This window comes from Hippocampus guttulatus, chromosome 16 (genome assembly GCF_054856545.1).
Source record: "Hippocampus guttulatus isolate MCC_2025c chromosome 16, RoL_Hgut_1.0, whole genome shotgun sequence".
NCBI lineage: Eukaryota > Metazoa > Chordata > Actinopteri > Syngnathiformes > Syngnathidae > Hippocampus > Hippocampus guttulatus.
The window spans coordinates 14,644,382-14,661,833 of record NC_141276.1 but is presented as its reverse complement, the minus strand read 5'-3'; the positions used below and the strand labels follow the sequence as shown (position 1 = coordinate 14,661,833).

The following is a 17,452-nucleotide window of genomic DNA, read 5'->3' as shown; positions in this document are numbered from 1 at the left end:
ACTGTAGAGATGATCGTGGACTTCAGGAAACATCCTTCTCCACAGTTGCCCCTCACACTATCCAACTGCCCTGTGTCAACCGTCGAGACCTTCAAGTTCCTGGGAATCACAGTCTCCCAGGACATGAAGTGGGAAGTCAACACCATCTCCATCCTGAAAAGGGCCCGGCAGAGGATGTACTTCCTGAGGCTGCTGAGGAAGCATGGCCTGCCACAGGAGGTGCTATGACAGTTCTACACGGCAGTCATCGAATCAATCCTGTGTTCTTCTATCACGGTTTGGTTTGGGGCCGCCACAAAAAAGGACAAAATTCGACTTCAACGGACAGTTAGGACGGCGGAAAAAATCATTGGCACCGCCCTACCCACTCTTGAGGACTTGCACACTGCAAGAATCAAGACAAGGGCACGGAAAATCCTCCTGGATCCCCCGCACCCTGCCCACCACCTTTTCCAGCTACTCCTCTCAGGCAGACGCTACAGATCCATGCGCACCAAATCCAGCAGACACTTAAACAGCTTCTTCCCTCTAGCCATTAACTCCCTAAACAGTCACTGACGTAGTCACTCTTCTTGTACTACAAATACTGCTACTGGTCACTCTAAAATGGTTCAATGATTTTGTTGTTTACGATGATACTAATGCAGCGTCTCTATCATCTTGGCTCCTCGCCGCCAACGCCCACCTCATCACCGCCCGATGGTAGATGTTAAAGAGGATCAGTGATGTGGAGCATCCCTCTCGCAACCCTCTCGCTGGCATCCATCCTCCACTCACTCCCTCCCTTCCCCTCACCTTGTACTCTCTCGTCTCATGCAGGTCCATAATAGTCTCCAGACATCTGCCTTTCAGACCATACCGTTCCAGCAGCATCCACAACGCCGGTTTACTCACTCTCGGATATGCCTTTCGCAAATCTAGCAGTCTTGCACATGGCCAGTCATCATCATTCATTTCCTTCACCCCTTCCTGATTAACTCTCCTCTTACAATCTTCAACATCCTCCTGTATTCGTACCATCATTTGCATCACGTCAGCTGTGGACCTCCCTTTCCTAAAGCCCGCTTGATTTTCGTCAAGGAGCCTCAGGTGTTCGGCCCACCAACTCAATCGCTTCGCTAACACTCTTCCTAACACTCTGCTACACATACTCAGCAGGCACACTCCTCTGTAGTTGCTTCTATCGTTCCTATCCCCCTTCTTGTGTAACGGTACCATCAGTCCCACTTTTACGCTTCCATCCCACTGGTCCGCTCTATGCTCAAACATCTTCCTCACGATCTCGATCACTCTTTCTATCACTTCCTCACACGCACTCCGTACATATCCATTTCTCACCCCATCTTCTCCCGGTGCCGACTCTCGTATCTCACTCATAGCCTCCATTATTTCCTCCCTCTCAGGCACCTCATTCGTAATATTATTTGCTTCGCTCGCTCTTTTGTCTTCCCTTAGATCAGTGGTTCTCAATTATTTTCTGTCATGCCCCCCCCCCAAGGAAGAGGAAAGCATCTCGTCCCCCCTCTCCCCGCACGACTATAAATTGTATAATTTGCCTATAAAATGGTTATAAGTACACCTTGGCATAACACTGTATCCTTATTAATGTATAGGAGAATAAAAAAAAGAAAGAAATACGGACCAACTTATAACAAAGAATAGCTTTAGTAACTGGAACAGAAAAGATTTAAAGTGCATCTGAATTTCAAAAATAACATTAAATCCTTAATTTAACAATAAATATTTTTTGACTGACCATGTCAAACCATACGATATTGAAAAATAAAATTATATAAAATCAATAACTAGTAATGCATTCAAACTAATCAACATTATCTCAGGAGCATAATATTTTAAAAAAACTTTAACCAGCAAAACCAAAATATATAAAAGAATTTGTGCTTTTTTTTTTTTTTTTAATCAAAGATGGCTACGATGAGCACAATGCACAGCTTTTCGAAGCGAGGTTTGAAGCAGGACACAGCAACTCTCGGCTCCTGCTCAATGTGTAGCCGGGACCTGTACTGTATTTTAGGTAACTGAACTAGCAGTCACAAAGCGGCATGATTGTTGGCAATATTCTGCACATTTTCGCTGAAAAAAACTCAAGCAGTTTATCAGCATAATTGGGGTGTAATGTCTTTAAGGAGGGTTGTGGGGCGGCTACTCCCACTTCCCTCCGTTCCGGCGGGGCGAGCGTTGGGTGTCTCTCCTTCTGGTGAGGTCCCTCCTCCTTCCCCGTCGGCTAGTGGGCACTCAGCCGCAGCAGGGGCTCGGGAGCCCCGGCGTCCCCCCTCGCGCCACTTGGAAGGCATCCCACCATGCGAGGACTAAGCTTCAAAAGCCTCATTTTTCTCAGCATCCTCATCTTCACAGTCACTACTGCTGCCATTTGCGACTTCTCTTTTATTTTTGGTAACCATTCATCATCAACGCTGCTGACATCATCCTCACTTGAGTCAGATGGTGGACTATCCTGTAGGCTTTGCTTGCATGCTCTGCACCTGACCACGACAAAACATAAAGACACTGATCACTACACTCATATGAAGATTAAAATCCATAAAATATTGCGACAGTAAAAATCTAAATTATTTCCAGTGTGTGAGTAACCGCAGAGGCGGCCCGGTGCACCAGTGCTAAGCGCATCGGCTTCACAGTGCAGAGGTCGTGGGTTCGATCGCGACTCTGATTTGCATGATCTCCTGTGTGGGTTTTCTCCGGGTACTCTGGTTTCCTTCCACATTCCAAAAACATGCATGGCAGGCAGATTGAACACTCGGAATTGTCCGGGTGTGAGTGTGACCACGGATGGTTGTTCATCTCTGTGTGCCCTGCGACTGGCAACCGGTTCACAGTGTATTCCGCCTACTGCCCGAAGACAGCTGGGATAGGCTCCAGCGCACCCATGGCCCTTGTGAGGATAAAGCAGATCGGAAAATGGATGGATGGATGGATGGAAGTGACTGCAGATAAAGTATTTTCAAAAGCAACGAAGTTGCAGTAATACTATAAACAGTAGTCAAACTGTAGCTAATGATGCACAATGTCCAATTTAGTGGACACATGATCAATCGCAATTTCCTCAAATCACAAAATCAATACTTGGATATTTAAACAATTATATTACTCCTTAGTTGTCGCCCGGTGATCCAATATGTCTATCTGCAATGGTCTCCTAGAATGAAAGGAATATAGTTATTCCTTCCCTGCACGGCACATCTGCACTTCCGTGTGCCATCTTGTTTCAGAAAAAAAAAATGTTTTAATGCAAACCTGACCAGTGGATGACAGTATATTGTCTGGCTGATGTGCATTGCACAACTGTGACATTAAGATTCATTCCCATAAGGGAAAACAATGTTTGAATGGCTGTCCGCTGTCGTAACCACTGTGCCTGAATGAGTTCCATTTAAGATCCACTGATTCAAGCCAAAACGGAGTTCAGGACATCGACTTGGAACAAACAAGTGACTCGAGGACATCGTCATAAAGTCATGGCACGGTATCACATGCAGACATTTTTGTTTGCTGGTCTTCATGGATTCCTAATTTTGGGGAGCAGTTGACTTCCCAACAAATCTTACATTTATAGTTATCAGATTAATTGGAATTGCGATTAAAATAAATTATTTTTGGAACAGCAGTGGTGGGTGGGCGTGTTCAACCCACCCATACACCACATGAAACAAGCGCTAAACACAAATTATCACACTAATGATACGATCTCAAAAGGATGTTTGTATACACGCCCAAATGATCATCGGTCATGATGGAATGCTATTTGGACTTCAAATAACTGCATGTGCGGGGGAAAAAGGTTAACTCATAAAAGTGAGCCAAATCATGCTACTGTGGCGTCACTGTGCCAGGTTTACACAGGGACAAATTTGTTGATACCCCTTTGCGATTAAAACAAAAACCCACAGGCGTCACAAAAATACCTTGAATCTCACAAAAGTAGTAACAAGTAGGGAATTAATGGGAATTAACCACTGAAAAACAGACATTGCTTTGATGTGGTTAAAAAAATATTATAACAAAAAATTAACAGGCCCAAAAAACAACCTTGCTATCAAATAAATCTTTCTTGCAACTTTTACAATTGTCGGCAGGTATTTTGACCCATTCCAGTTGTCTCAGAGTGAAAGGGTGCATTCTCCAGACAGCGTGTTCAACTCATCATGAAGTTTGGCAATTTTTTAAAATCTTTTTTTTCCCCATCAGTGGTGCCCTCCTTGGTTGTCCCCCACAAAGTCCGCTTTGCCTCAAACAACAATGGGTAGTGCGATCTCACACTGATGTACCTTCGCCGTGGAGTTCACCTTCAATTTCTTTGGAGGTTATCCTGGGCTTTATTCTTACAATTCATCGTGCCCATCTCAATTTTCCTCCTGTGTCAACATCCAAGGAAGGCTAAGGTCCGGGTTCCTTCATCCCCCCCCACCCCCCAACACACACACACACACACACACACACACACACACACACACACACACACACACACACTTTTGCAACTGAAATCCTCACACACAACCTCAGAAATATTATCATGGAATATTCTGAAATATGTTCATGTAATATATTAACATTGATGTTTTTGTAGTGTGCATGAGTATGTTTTCGTTGCATGGATGAGAAGATTTCAAAAGTTGAATGTGTTTCAATAGTGTGTACCAGGGTACTAATAATTTTGGATTTTTCATTATTGTTAGTTTTTATTTTGTTTTGACTTTTAAAATGTAGTTTCAATGAGTTTGTTTGATTTGTTCATTTTTGTTTTATTTTTTATTTTTCAGAAATGCTTCATTTTACTTATGCTTTCATTAGTTTTAGTTGATCTTTTTTCAATTATTTGTATTATTTTTTAATATATGCAGTATTTGCTGAGTGCAAGATTTAAAAAAAAGGAAAGGTCAAAAATGTTATGGAATAAAGTACACTACAAACAAGTCTTCTTCTGGACAGAAGCACTGCAATACAATAATGAATACATTTAAAATGAACCCTGAACGCTTATGAATGATATCAGTTGACAGACAAAAATGAAGGGCATTTTCACTGTAGTTGCACAGTAGTTTTTAAGTTCATTTTATTAACGTAAGATGTCGTTTCATTAGTTTTCTTCTTCTATTTTATTTCGTTGAATGTAATAACATTGGCGTGTACACATTTTCAGCACTGACAAAAGTAATCAAGAAAAAGCAACGTCATCGATTTCAGCCGTGAACCCACGTAACTGAAAACCTCGGCCGCGAGTGCGCGATCACGTGTGCCGACGTCAGAATACGATGCGGAAATCAAGGCACCGAACCCGAGGACGCGGCTTTCATGTTGTCTCATCGCTGTCATTTGTCTGCCGCATGCGTCCTTGAGCGAGAACAATTAAAGTAAACGATTGCTCAGCTGTCACATGCGGCAGCGGACCCGTCAGGAAGATGCCGTCTATAACTATCGGTGGAAACGCTGCCTTATTCGTGACAAACATATGTTAGAGTTGAGACAAGTGAGCAGGCGCAAGAATACCACGTTTCCACGGCAACGAGACGCCAAACGATTCAGCGAATCAGTGCGAAGCCCTTTTCCTTTGCGTCCAAAATGAATTCTAAGTAAGAAAACGAACCCAGACCAACAGCTTGGTGTTCATTTCCTTTTGGTGATTTGAAGTGCAAGTGCATGTTTTTTTTTTCACTTCTGTTGGGATTGAAAAGAGCCATTGAACGTCATTATTCCAATTGATGCTAAATGAGCTCACCCTAGCTAACGTCGGAAAGGTTGATGTGCTGGGTTTTGTTTCCATCTCTACTAGAAATCTCAAAGGTCTTAAGAGTCCCGACGTTCAACCGGAGAAATCTGGCAAGTACAACGATTGATACGAGTTTAGCATACGTCACGCACGAACATCCGTTGCGTGTATTGCCTTCAGGGACACCCTTTACCCAGTGGGAAAATGCCGCGATTTGCCATCTGGCATTACTTGATAGGTAGCAATGTTTTCAATCAACTCTTTGTCGTAAGTTTGCATATGTGTACGTGTGTGTTTTAACATCGCAGGTGGTAAAAAAGGATTCCATGGAACAACAGGCCAGATCTCACAAATCCCTGGACTGTCCCCAGTTATCAGCACAGTCGGTGATGTGACGAAGATAGGGAAAAGGGTTGGAGTTGTTGACACAGATTCGGAATACGTCAAGCTTGCAAAACAAGGGGGCCACAAAGGTACTGCCATCTTGCTGTATTACAGACTTATATGGCAGATTTCGGGCGGCATGACTACTGAGCACACCAGCCTCACAGTACCGAGGTGCAGGGTTCGATTCCGGCTCCTGCCTTCCTGTGTGGAGTTGCATGTTCGTCTGTGCCTGCGTGGGTTTTCTGCGGGTACTCCAGTTTCCTCCCACATTCCAAAAACATGCACGATCGGCTAATAAAGCACTCAAAATTGCCCCTAGGTGTGAGTGTGAGCGCGGATAGTTGCCCATTTATGTGTGCGGTGCAATTAGCTGGCAAGCAGTCCAAGGTGTACCCTGAAGACTGCTGGGATAGGCTTAAGCACGCCCACGAGCCTTGTGAGGATAAGCGGTCTTGCAAATGGATGGATGGATGGCAGATTTCTGCACGATTAGTACAATTAGTCAAGCGCTAGCTTTTAACTCGTCGTGGTCGTACTATGAGCATGTGGACAGTCAGGGGCCGTACTATTTGCATGTAGTTGTGAACTTGAGCACAATTTTGTCTCACTAGTAACACGTATTCCACAGGGCTTCTGTACTTTGATGAAACACCTACATCCAAGCCCAACTCGTTCGACGCCGCAGATTCCCTGTTGGACGGTCCAATAGACGCTCTTGGTAACCAAAGGTGCATGTTGACACGTGAAGATACTTTCAACCACCAGGAATTACCCTGTTCATTTTGGGTCTGATAGTTTTAATATCAATAGCTTATTCTGCTTTTAACCCATTAGTGTCATTTGCACAAAAGAGAGGAAGAGCCCGAAAGCCTTCTCACAAAGGCCACTACCTCCTTTTTGGACAGACAATATGTCTGCATGGGAGCGGGATGATGGCAGCCCTCGCAAGGAGAAGGTAAATATCGTTGCACACACACCATAAGAAACTATAGAGAACAGCAATCAAGTAAATACACTGTACAGTGGTGATGTCATTCATGAGGCAGTTGGTGACCAGGAATAAATTAGCAATTGTCCATAATGACAGAGGCAAATCAACATCAGATTTCAAGCATGTTTTGTTTGCGCCACATTGGAAAGACACTGGAAGTCAAAAGAGAAATTATTTCAATAATATCATAAGCAGGTACCACAAACAGCAGTTAGAATTGGGCAGGGGGGGGGGGGGTAATGGATGGAGCTTGATCATGACCAAATACAATAATTTTTCCTAACAATGAGCCATTAAGACATTGTGACTTAATGTTTTGCAGAAACCCGTTCCTGAGAAACAATTTGTGCAATGGCAGGCGTCTAGTCAAAACAATGGAGGAAGCAAATTCAGGAGGACGTAGGTATTTTTTTCTCACAAGAGGGCGCTGTTATATTATAACTGAATTTATTGTTACAAGAACAGAGCGGTCCTATCTATGGATAATAAAGGCACTTGAATAGTCCAAAACTGAAATATTGCAAATTTTGAGTGTCACATTCTAATCAAGCATTAACTTAAACGGTCTGCAAAGGCCTCCTGGGCCTTAAGTTGTCCCTAAATTTGGTTTAGTAGCAATCAAAGACTGCTGACATGACAGATGCCCAGAAGGCAGTCTGACACCTGCCATCAGGAAGACAAGTGATAAAAGGTTATTGCTCAAAAAGGTGGACGTTTTGTAGTTGAGTTCTGTATCGCTCAACCAGCAAATTCGATTTTTAAAACATGACACACAGTTGATGCAGACAGGCTGAAGACTTGACACAGTTCAGGAACAAACTGAATGGCGGTCCAATCCCACAAACGTAGACACAAACAAAAGTCCATACAAAAAAATATATTTTTTACAAAAGCGCACCGACAATCAGAAATCGCTGGTCAAAACAACCAGGAAAACAATACATTAACAAAAAAAGAAAAAAAATCCGAGATACAAAGGATATGACTAGTCCGAATTCACGAAATCCAAAACATGAGCAAGATCAAAGACAAAACACATAAATACAGACAAAGCAAGAAGCTTGAGCACAAAAACGACAAATGACGAGATCGAGAGGTCTAGAAAGCAACACTTGAGCAAGAGCAGCAACAAGGTCAATAATGCGACAGATTTGGCAATTACGAAGTCATTAAATACATGGCTAACTTGATCAACGCAGTGGCAGCAGGTGTGCACGCTGCAGGGAAATCCCTCCTCTGCCACCTGCTGGAGACACACAGGAACAAGATCATGACAATGACATTCGACATAAAATCCACAAATGATCCAGTAGGAAATCACCATCACGAAAAACAGATTTGAAGTTGATCGAAAAATGGAATGATGTAAAAACGACCTACTGACTCTGTGCACCTTTAGTCTGCAGACTGTCTGTCACTCTCTTTAGTCGTGACATTTCACAGAATCGGCTCCAGTGCTCTTGTCAGAAAATATAATTGCTATACCCTAAGTAATTTTTTCCCCCCCTCACAGTGTATCTACCAAGAACACCTCTCCAGTCAACATGTCGAAGCTATTGAGTTTCGGTTACGTCGACGAGGACAAACCAACGACGAGTGAGACTGAGTCAAGTGCTACATAATTGTCCAGCTCACTTACAGTTTAAAGTCATTTTAATAATAATAATGTAAAGGCATTTATTTTTTAATCATGTTCTTGCTTTTTCATATGCATCTGACTTTAGTCAGTTATTAAAAAGTTATTAAAAAGACTTCAAACCAAACTGAAGCAATATTTTGCGATACCATTAGAGCAGTGGTTCTTAACCTGGGTTCGATCGAACCCCAGGGGTTCAGTGAATCGGTCTCAGGGGCTTGACTTTTTTTTCAGACTTCTAAATATTAAAATATTATACGTCTTTGTGATCTTGAGTCACAAACAGTTGTCAAAGGTTGCAAACAGTTTCTCCTTGCAAAGAAATTTTGAGCATGTTCAATATGTTCATATTAGACGTCGGCAAAGGGTAGGCAGGGTCTGAAAATGGCCGGCTGAATGATGGGAGTTTAACTCATTCAGTACCAGACAATTCTGGACCAAGTCTGAAAAGACGTTTAAAAACGTCTTTGGGAGTGAATGAGTTAAACATGTAAATATGGTACACTAGAGAGAAAAAACAGTCATGTGATGCTCAGGTTGCCGTAATTTGAATCAATGGTGGGGAAGAGGTTGCCTTGGCCAACTAAACTGTTTTCAACGTTTAATATTTGTATGATTTATTCATTACTGTTTACGTCCAAGGGTGGCCCGGTAGGCCAGTGGTTAGTGCGTCAGCCTCACGGTGCAGAAGTGCAAGGTTCAATTCCAGCCTGGCCCTTCCTCTGTGGTGTTTGCACGTTCTCCCCGGGCCCGCATGGGTTTTCTCCGGGTATTCGTTTCCTCCTACATTCCAAAAACATGTGTCGCAGGTTAATGGAACACTTTAAATTCTCTTTGAGTGTGATTGTGAGCACAAATGGTTGTTGGCTATGTGTGGCCTGTGATTGGCTAGCAACCAGTTCAGGGTGTCCCCCGTCTACTGACCGGAGACGGCTCGGATTCTCCAGCAGTCCTGCAACCCTTGTGAGGATAAGCGGATCAGAAAATGGACGGATGGATGTTAATGTCCGAGTTGTTGCTTGTGAATTTCTGAAAGTGTAATATAGGCATCTGCATATGATGGGGCCGTCAGGGACATGATTCAGGTTTACCTGTCACGCAAACTACTCGTGGAATGCATTTTTCAGTAAAATATTCTAACGGATTTCACTGATGTGTAAAAAACTGTCTTATGTGTGAGTATTTTAGCAGTGTGTACGTGTCCGTGACAGCCTCTCATATCTGCACATGCGGTTTTCACTAAGCAAGGTGCTTGCTTATGTTCCACCAGTGTAAACACAACCATATCCGATACGTGAAACAAACTACCGGTACTTGTAACTTGATCATTCAAAAAAATAGGATCCGATTGCATGAAATCGGAAATGGACACTTGCAGTGTCAATCCAATCGAAGACACCTGAGAACTTTTAAGTGGAGCAGATCATTCTAAATGTCAGGCTTTCCTCATGAGGTTTGGTGGCCAGTTAATGTAGCAAGTTAAGAAATAAAGACAGTTTACAATGATAATTAAAAACAAACAAAACAATTTGATTTATTGAGGAGCAAAGTGGTGAGACAGCATAAGTTAGACTGTACAATGAAAGCTTTATGGAAAAAAAACATCACAGGAGAAGCTTATTACAATTATTTGATATATGAGGACATCAGACGGCCAGTGTAACATTTTAGAAAAACTACAAAAGCTTTGTGAAAATCTGAATTAGCAAAAGAGGCACAAAACATGAGTATTTGGGCAAGTTACATTTCTTTGTTGACACTGTTACACTTTGCTCTCACAAGAGCTGAAAAACCAAAACAGACCAGCATCTTCGACTTAATCTGGAATTACATGAGACTCCGAGACAGATTTGGCACGAGTCACCATGAGAAATGCGCAATGTTGGAAGGCAAGACCACTTCTCTGGCTTCCAGCTATGTCATATGGGGTTATGCGTACGTGCCGTGGTGTGGGTTCGAGGCCGCCCGAGGCCTCGACGTGCTTCAAGAAAAGCATGTTGCGCCTCTCAAAATTCCGATTTCATCCATGATTCAAGTTGAGAGCATACACTCATGAGCACAAGCGAAATACTATGCTGCTCCTAGCACCGCCACCGGTTCTTGTTTAGACTTTGGTCAAGGGAAATATATTATAATTATAATATTAGTTTTCCCCCAGTCAAATGTTTCCCCTTAAAGTTTGTTCCGCATGAACAATTGCTGTCTGAGCGTGTTGGCCTGTTCTGGTATGATGTCATCCTTTGTGTCAAGTGTTGGCAAAACGACAAGTTTCTTCCGTGCTTGTCTTGACGCCGACGAAGTGGTCGGCCATATGTTAGGACAGGCATGATTATACAGTATTGATGCTATTGAACAGAACTTCATTCTTTTAGATGCCTGGAATCAAAACAGTCATGCGATTTAACTAACGCACACTTAACGTTCGTGCGTATCTTGTGGATCTGGTCCCCAATAAGTTAGTTAGCCAGGCAATATGAGGAATGCCATAGAGTAAACGGAAACAATCAGAAAAATCTATCTGTCTGGTGAAGGCCTAAGCATACGATTCCTGGCACTTTCATATGAGCCCTCATCCCATGGATGTGGGCCAACGTGTTTTGAAAAGACGCAGTCCCATTCAGGATACGGCGAACTTACACCTTCAAGCAGTTGAGAAAAAACGAACTGACGGCTACCAAGGAAATCGTGTTTATGATGGCCCACACGTGAACATGAACGGTACTCTATCATTTTTTTTTCCCGCTTTACAATGAGTTTATGCTTCATTTTCCTCAAAATCAGTCAAAGAAAACTAATCAAATGCCCTTTCCTAGTTTTTATTGGACTAGTTTTATCATAGTTCCTTCATTGTCCTATACAAGAAATGTAAACGTGGTTGAATCTGTTTACAACTTCAAATCCTACCAAATTGGACCCAAAGATGAGATTCCGATCACAAGTGACAATAAAAAGTGCGGGTCCTAGCGAGCGTTACAAACAATACACCTAGCTTTTAAGACGTGTTAGCATTTTCCTCACAAATGCCACTTTATTTCTGGCTTCCAAGCATTTTGAAGACTCCAATCTTTTCATCGCGTCTTCTGGGCCAAGTTGTACCGTCAAGCGAACTATTTGCTTGGCTCTTCTAATATCCTCATGGAAGCGCTCCGGTTGAAAACAACATTTTGTACGTCAGCTAACGTGCATGGTCGTCAACAACAACGGCTGAAGAGAACAAACGGAAAGGACTAAACTGGATCCTTGAATTATTAAAAAATAATAATAATAATAACTTGCAATAAATTCTTTCACAAGTAATGCGGAGTTACTGGACGATGTGCAGCCACGTTTGTTGATGCGTGGATACAAATGTTAAACGGTGTTACGTATCTCATAGTGTGTGCTGTCATGTATGTTAATTTACCGTTCTTGCGAAAGACGACCGTTTGGATGAGAGAATGATGACACAACAGAGACGCTGACGCAGGATGAGATAACATTTAACGGTAAAACAGCGGAACCTCGGTTCACAATGAAATATAAGACACGTCATTTTAATCCTAACGGAACTGTTAAAGACTCACCCTCAACATCATCATCATCAAATGGCACCTCAAAACTAAACCTCAGGTGCCAATATTTGTTAAGACATGACCAAACATATTTACAATGTGGATGCTTGTATGGGCTTCTCGAAACGTTGGCAGCGAGAGATGGGGGTGAAAAAAATCCTGACCAGACAGATAAACTGCTCATTTGGGAACACATATCCTGGCTTTCAGCCTTTGGTTTCCAACTTCGGATGCATGCAAGGGAACCAAGATTTAAAAGGGCTAAAATGAAAAACGATCAGCCCCCCCCCCCCCAAAAAAAAAAAAACAATCAATGACAGGCCCTCTGCAATTTCACTCCGTTTTTAAATAATTAGTTCTTCACACAAGATTACATGACCTTAATTCTCAGTACCAAATACAACACAATCCAATGCTCCAAGCTGTGTCTTGTGCATTGTATTTTCACAAACATCTTTCGATGGTAACATTCACACAAGGATTGGCTTTGTTTCGCCCAAGAGTCAAAGGGAAGCACAAATTGACATTAGTTAACCCCTAAATTTAAAATAAAGCATCTTATATTCACTACATCACATTCATAGTTTGGATCACAAGGTTAACTCGTCGCAGATGGACCTCCAAAAATCAGTCAAATTGCGTTCAAGGTTGCAGAAATGGATCGTTTGATAAAGATTTTATGATAGCGGTAGATTCAGTCGGATTGGATTTTTAACATTTAAACAAATTCGAATGGAGGGCATTTGACTTTGGAGGGTCCACTTTATTTCAAACTGACAAAGCTGCACACTTTAGGCTTGGCTGTTCACACCACATGTGGAAACTTCATCTTCATCCAGTTGAAGAACACCGCGGGGTCACTTTCATCTCGCATCTCGTTTAACATTGTGGCCGACATTTTGAAAAGGTCAGACAGATGTTGAAAAGCTACAATTGAGCTCATTTAAGGAACAAGAGCACACGTGACCCAAAGGGATGCGACTGAGCCAGAGCTGCAGCGAGCAAGTTTTTCCTCAAGCCATGTTTACCTTGTGTACGATACAGACAGCCCAGAAAAAAAACAAGGTCTTGGTTCTTAAAACTCATGTCATTGGTCCCTAAAAAAAAAAAAAAAGTCACAAGCCATGAGACATGCTTGTTTCCAAGTCATATGTGCATATTAAGTGGCCAGATGCAGAACGGGTGAATGCAAAGGCCGAACATAAGAGACAGTTGGCTTCAAATCAGAATTAAGTGGTTCACAAAGTGCCCTGAGAAACAGCAAATCAGGAAAGAAAAAAAAAAGCTGTACTGGACAGTTTGACAAGTGGTTGTGTCTGTGATGTTTCAACAGCCCCCCTTATTCCACCCCACTCCATTGATTATACACAGCCCAACAGCAGTTACAAATCCAAAAAGTAGAAACCCTATAAAATATAAGTTAACCAAAAATGAATAGGTATACATATAAATTTGTTTGGTGTTAGGAAAAGGAATTACATGATTCGAAACTACGCAACAGATGAGGCTGACAGTGTGTGTCTGTACATAAGGCCCTCATCTTTTCCCGTTCACCCAAAAACCTAAGGACAGCCCCTGTGATGCAAGCAAGTGCGTCAGAGAGCAGGTAAAAAAAAAAAGTGGTTTTGAAAAGGCAAAGCGAGACCTTGGGGGAAAGATGCCCTTCGGCAGCCATAACGACAACACCAAGTCAAAACAGGACCCTCCCACTACGCACCCTTTCAACAGTGCTCAAAGCAGCATTGGGAAAAAAAAAGCTAAAGGAAAAATAAAAGCAGTGTGACAATTTGCACGACTAATAAGGAGAGTGAGGAGATCCATTGGAGAGCGGCAATTGGGTGGTGGGGGGGGGGGGGGGGGGGTCAAGGTCATTTACAGTGGTTGGAAGGGTCCAGACTGGCGAATGGCAACTGTTACAAGTCAGAATGACTATGATGAATAAGCAAAAAGGGGGGGGGGGGGGGTGTTGGTAGTAGTGGTGGCTTTGATTCAGTCTATAAGAAAGGGGGGGTGGGGGGAACAATGTCTGTTTCCCCTTAAAGGCCGACGGGCGGGGTAAGGAAGACGGCACCCTAAAACCCCGCATCTGTCTGTCTTCCTGTGGTCCATGTTAAGTGTGGCACACCCGTATATCCTCCTTCTCCTCCTCCTCCCCTCACTGCAGCATCAGCTGCTTGAGGTTGTCATGCAGGATGGTGTCCTTAACGTCGCGAAAGACCAGGCGGATGTTCTCAGTGTTGATCGCGGTGGTGAAATGGTGGTATAAAGGCTTTTGCTGGTGCTCTCGCCGCTTTTTGCGAAAACATTCCACCAAGAAGGCCTGGACGTCTGCCAGGCTTTTGGGGTCGCCAGAGAACTCGCCAAAGTAGTCTTTGATGGATACCTGTTTCACCTTTTCTTCCAGCAGGTCCGTCTTGTTCAGGAACAAGATGATGGAGACGTTGATGAACACTCGGTTGTTGACGATGGTCTCGAAGATGTTGAGGGACTCGCTCAGTCGGTTGGTTTGCCGGTCTTCCATCAAAACCTGGAGATGCAAACACGCGTACATGGTTATTGAGGTTAGCGGGTTATTGTGATGATGTTGGTGTGCGACAGAAGTGGACAATTCATTGTCCCAAGAGGCCACGCGAGAAACTGGAACAGCTGTTCCGGGCCACACCTCAAATGTGTTCAATATCATGCTTAATTTAAGAGAAAAAAAAACTATGTACAGCTTTCCCCTGAATATTTGAAGATTTTTTCTTCTTGTAACATATCCCCAAGGGGTCGCTGAAAAACTCACAGACAGTAGTTGCTGTTTTTGTGTTCAATCCAAAGCATGCATAGGCGGTTTTACAGGATGGCAGCTGCCACCTTTTGTTTATCGAATGTTTTGCCACCCCGTTGGCAATGAATCTCTCAATACTAAATTGAAATTTTTATTAAAAATCTTCCTTATATTGTCTCTATAGCAATGGTTCTTAACCTTATTAGAAGTACCGAACCTAAGTGGTACATATTCGTCTGACCACTTTGTTTTGTTTTGGTTTTTTTGTTGTTGTTTTTTGCTCAACATAGCATGTATTAAAACATTCTAAAACAAACAAACAAACAAAAATCACACGACGGACTATCATGACAGTCACACGTTGACTACTGAGCGAACTACATTTCCCGCGGCACTGATTGGACAAGCAATGTAACGTGATCATCTGCAGCCAATGATGGTCAAGCGGCCGTGTCATAACTAATTGACATGTTGAGTCGGGTGTGTCTTAACCTCTATGGCAGAAGCTCCGTCGAACCCCTGAGACCGATTCACCGATCCCCTGGGGTTCGATCGAACCCAGGTTTAAGAACCACTGCAGTATAGTGTGTAGAAAAAGTGTGCTGAGAATTTACTCCCATTCCAACCCCACTTCTTTGAAAACCAACGAGAGACATCACGTGACTGATACCTGTGTGCATGTTTTCGCAGCCATCCTGCCAACATAGTACCAACGGCAGGCGAAGGATTTACAGTGCAGAGAGGTGATAAAATTAGCAACATCAGTCAACATTTCGTCCAAGTGAAGTCACATCTCACTTTAATGAAAGGAGATACAGATGCAAACTGGACAGGTTGGATATTCCAGATCCCAAACACGTGTTTTTGACGACTACCACAACGGCAGATGGGGAGAACTAAAATGGTGAGTCCTTGCGGTCATACAAAGACTTGGGAAAGGTGATAAGTTTTGTTTACAGGCAGTCTGCACTTAAACTTGCATGATTTCATCTTTGTGACAAGCAACGCGGTGATCGGTTTAAGTCCTGTTGTAGGCTCGTTGGGCATTCTGTTTCGTGGTCGGGGTGGGCAGGTGAGGAAGAGATGGCGGGTTCCGTGGCAGTTGTTCGAGGGACATCTCGACCTCGCTATTGTCCTGCCTCCCTGAGAGACCTGCGCCGATGAGTTGATTACTGACTGAGGCACGCAATGATTGGGCAGGGAATGGTCAGTGATGGACTTGTAGTGTGACGTCTTGCCCGGTCCAAGACACAGAACGATCTAATCTGGTCGTCGCACAGCGCGACTGTTGTGAGTTTGAGAAGGTCTTAAGTCAATTCTGTGTGGTCTTCTCTCTGAGACCTTAACCCTTTTCATAATAACGCAGATTCTAATTTCCATTATCTTTTCTCTCTACTCGAAACTTTTGCATGCATCCATCCCAAGGGAAAATCAATGATAAAAAGAGAGAGAGTGATTAAGATTTGCTGATGCCAGCTTGCAAGAAAAAGCAGATGTTGACTTGACATGAGCAACAGCACATTTCATGCTCACCTTCTTTTGGTAATTTGTTATTGATTCAAAATGTGACCCAAGTGTGAAATGTTGGCCAATGACTAATTAAGATTGATTTTTGGGGGGTGGGGGTTACTGTTGCAGTAAATTCAGTATAAATGAACATAGAGAGATATGCGTTACATCAAAACATTCAGACTATACATGTACATGTTCCATTGGAACTTTAGACTCTTGATACATATAAACTGTGCCACCAAGGGCCAGCATAGTCAGTTTAATGCAACATGTGAGTACAAGTACATATGTTTCGACCTAATTTTTAGAAAACGGCAGGCTTATTCAAACCAATCAGATATCAGGAAAATGACTCTGTTTTTGCTTAGCTTAAACCACAGCAAAACAGAACAAGGCTGTAATTTGGCATGCATCCTTTGCCACAGCCTTTTGTTTCGACTGTTCTGTTCACACACTAAAGACAAGTTCCTGGAACGACAAGTCTCTAACTCAGCTTTTTTTATGTGTGGAGCTGTGAGAATGCAGCCTTGAATTTTAATGCTGTTCTGTATATTTTTGGCTCTTTGAGTGGAAGATACATAGGAACCTCTCAGTTGAGATGTTGAACGTGAGGTCATCTATTTTTCTATTTGGATACCAACTATTCACTTGAGCGCTGAGGGGGAGCTTGGAGCCTATCCGAGCTGACAAGAGACAGGCAATCATTCACACTTGCATTAACATAGTCATACTGCATGCAAGGAAGGCAGGTGAGTGAGCCGCGACTCCAACACAATCAGTGAGCCCACCAATAGTTAGGTCACCAAAATGATTTTGGAGCACAGTGGGAGCGATGACTTTGCTTCATTCTTTTTTCTGA

At 42.9% G+C, this 17,452-nt stretch overlaps 2 protein-coding genes across 3 annotated transcripts in view; one reads left to right on the top strand and one right to left on the bottom strand.

The window, feature by feature from the left end:
• The first annotated feature begins 5,307 nt into the window (after nt 1-5,307).
• Nucleotides 5,308-15,828, top strand: LOC147193302 (uncharacterized protein C7orf57-like). Of its 2 annotated transcripts, XM_086132345.1 has the most exons (7): nt 5,308-5,856; nt 6,055-6,219; nt 6,762-6,861; nt 6,968-7,088; nt 7,447-7,523; nt 8,638-8,720; nt 15,772-15,828. In XM_086132345.1, exons 1-7 carry the CDS (start codon nt 5,739-5,741, stop codon nt 15,786-15,788), a joined length of 681 nt encoding a protein of 226 aa, XP_085988471.1. In that variant the 5' UTR covers nt 5,308-5,738; the 3' UTR covers nt 15,789-15,828. The 2 variants fall into 2 exon arrangements, with proteins under 2 accessions (XP_085988471.1, XP_085988470.1); XM_086132344.1 differs by lacking the exon at nt 15,772-15,828 and having other exon boundaries at nt 8,638-8,793.
• Nucleotides 10,270-17,452, bottom strand: part of gna13b (guanine nucleotide binding protein (G protein), alpha 13b) — a 28,776-nt gene continuing 21,593 nt past the window's right edge. Inside the window, exon 5 of the mRNA XM_086132343.1 lies at nt 10,270-14,838. Coding sequence (XP_085988469.1) covers nt 14,467-14,838 — 372 coding nt within the window. The 3' untranslated portion in view covers nt 10,270-14,466. The remainder of the gene's footprint in view (nt 14,839-17,452) is intronic.

Bases quoted from the DNA above. Each gene is read 5' to 3' on its own strand.
- LOC147193302 (XM_086132344.1), top strand. From the start codon at position 5,739: ATGCTAAATGAGCTCACCCTAGCTAACGTCGGAAAGGTTGATGTGCTG. The intron at 6,862-6,967 runs GTGCATGTTGAC...TTAACCCATTAG, and splicing joins GACGCTCTTGGTAACCAAAG to TGTCATTTGCACAAAAGAGA. The intron at 7,089-7,446 runs GTAAATATCGTT...AATGTTTTGCAG, and splicing joins GCAGCCCTCGCAAGGAGAAG to AAACCCGTTCCTGAGAAACA.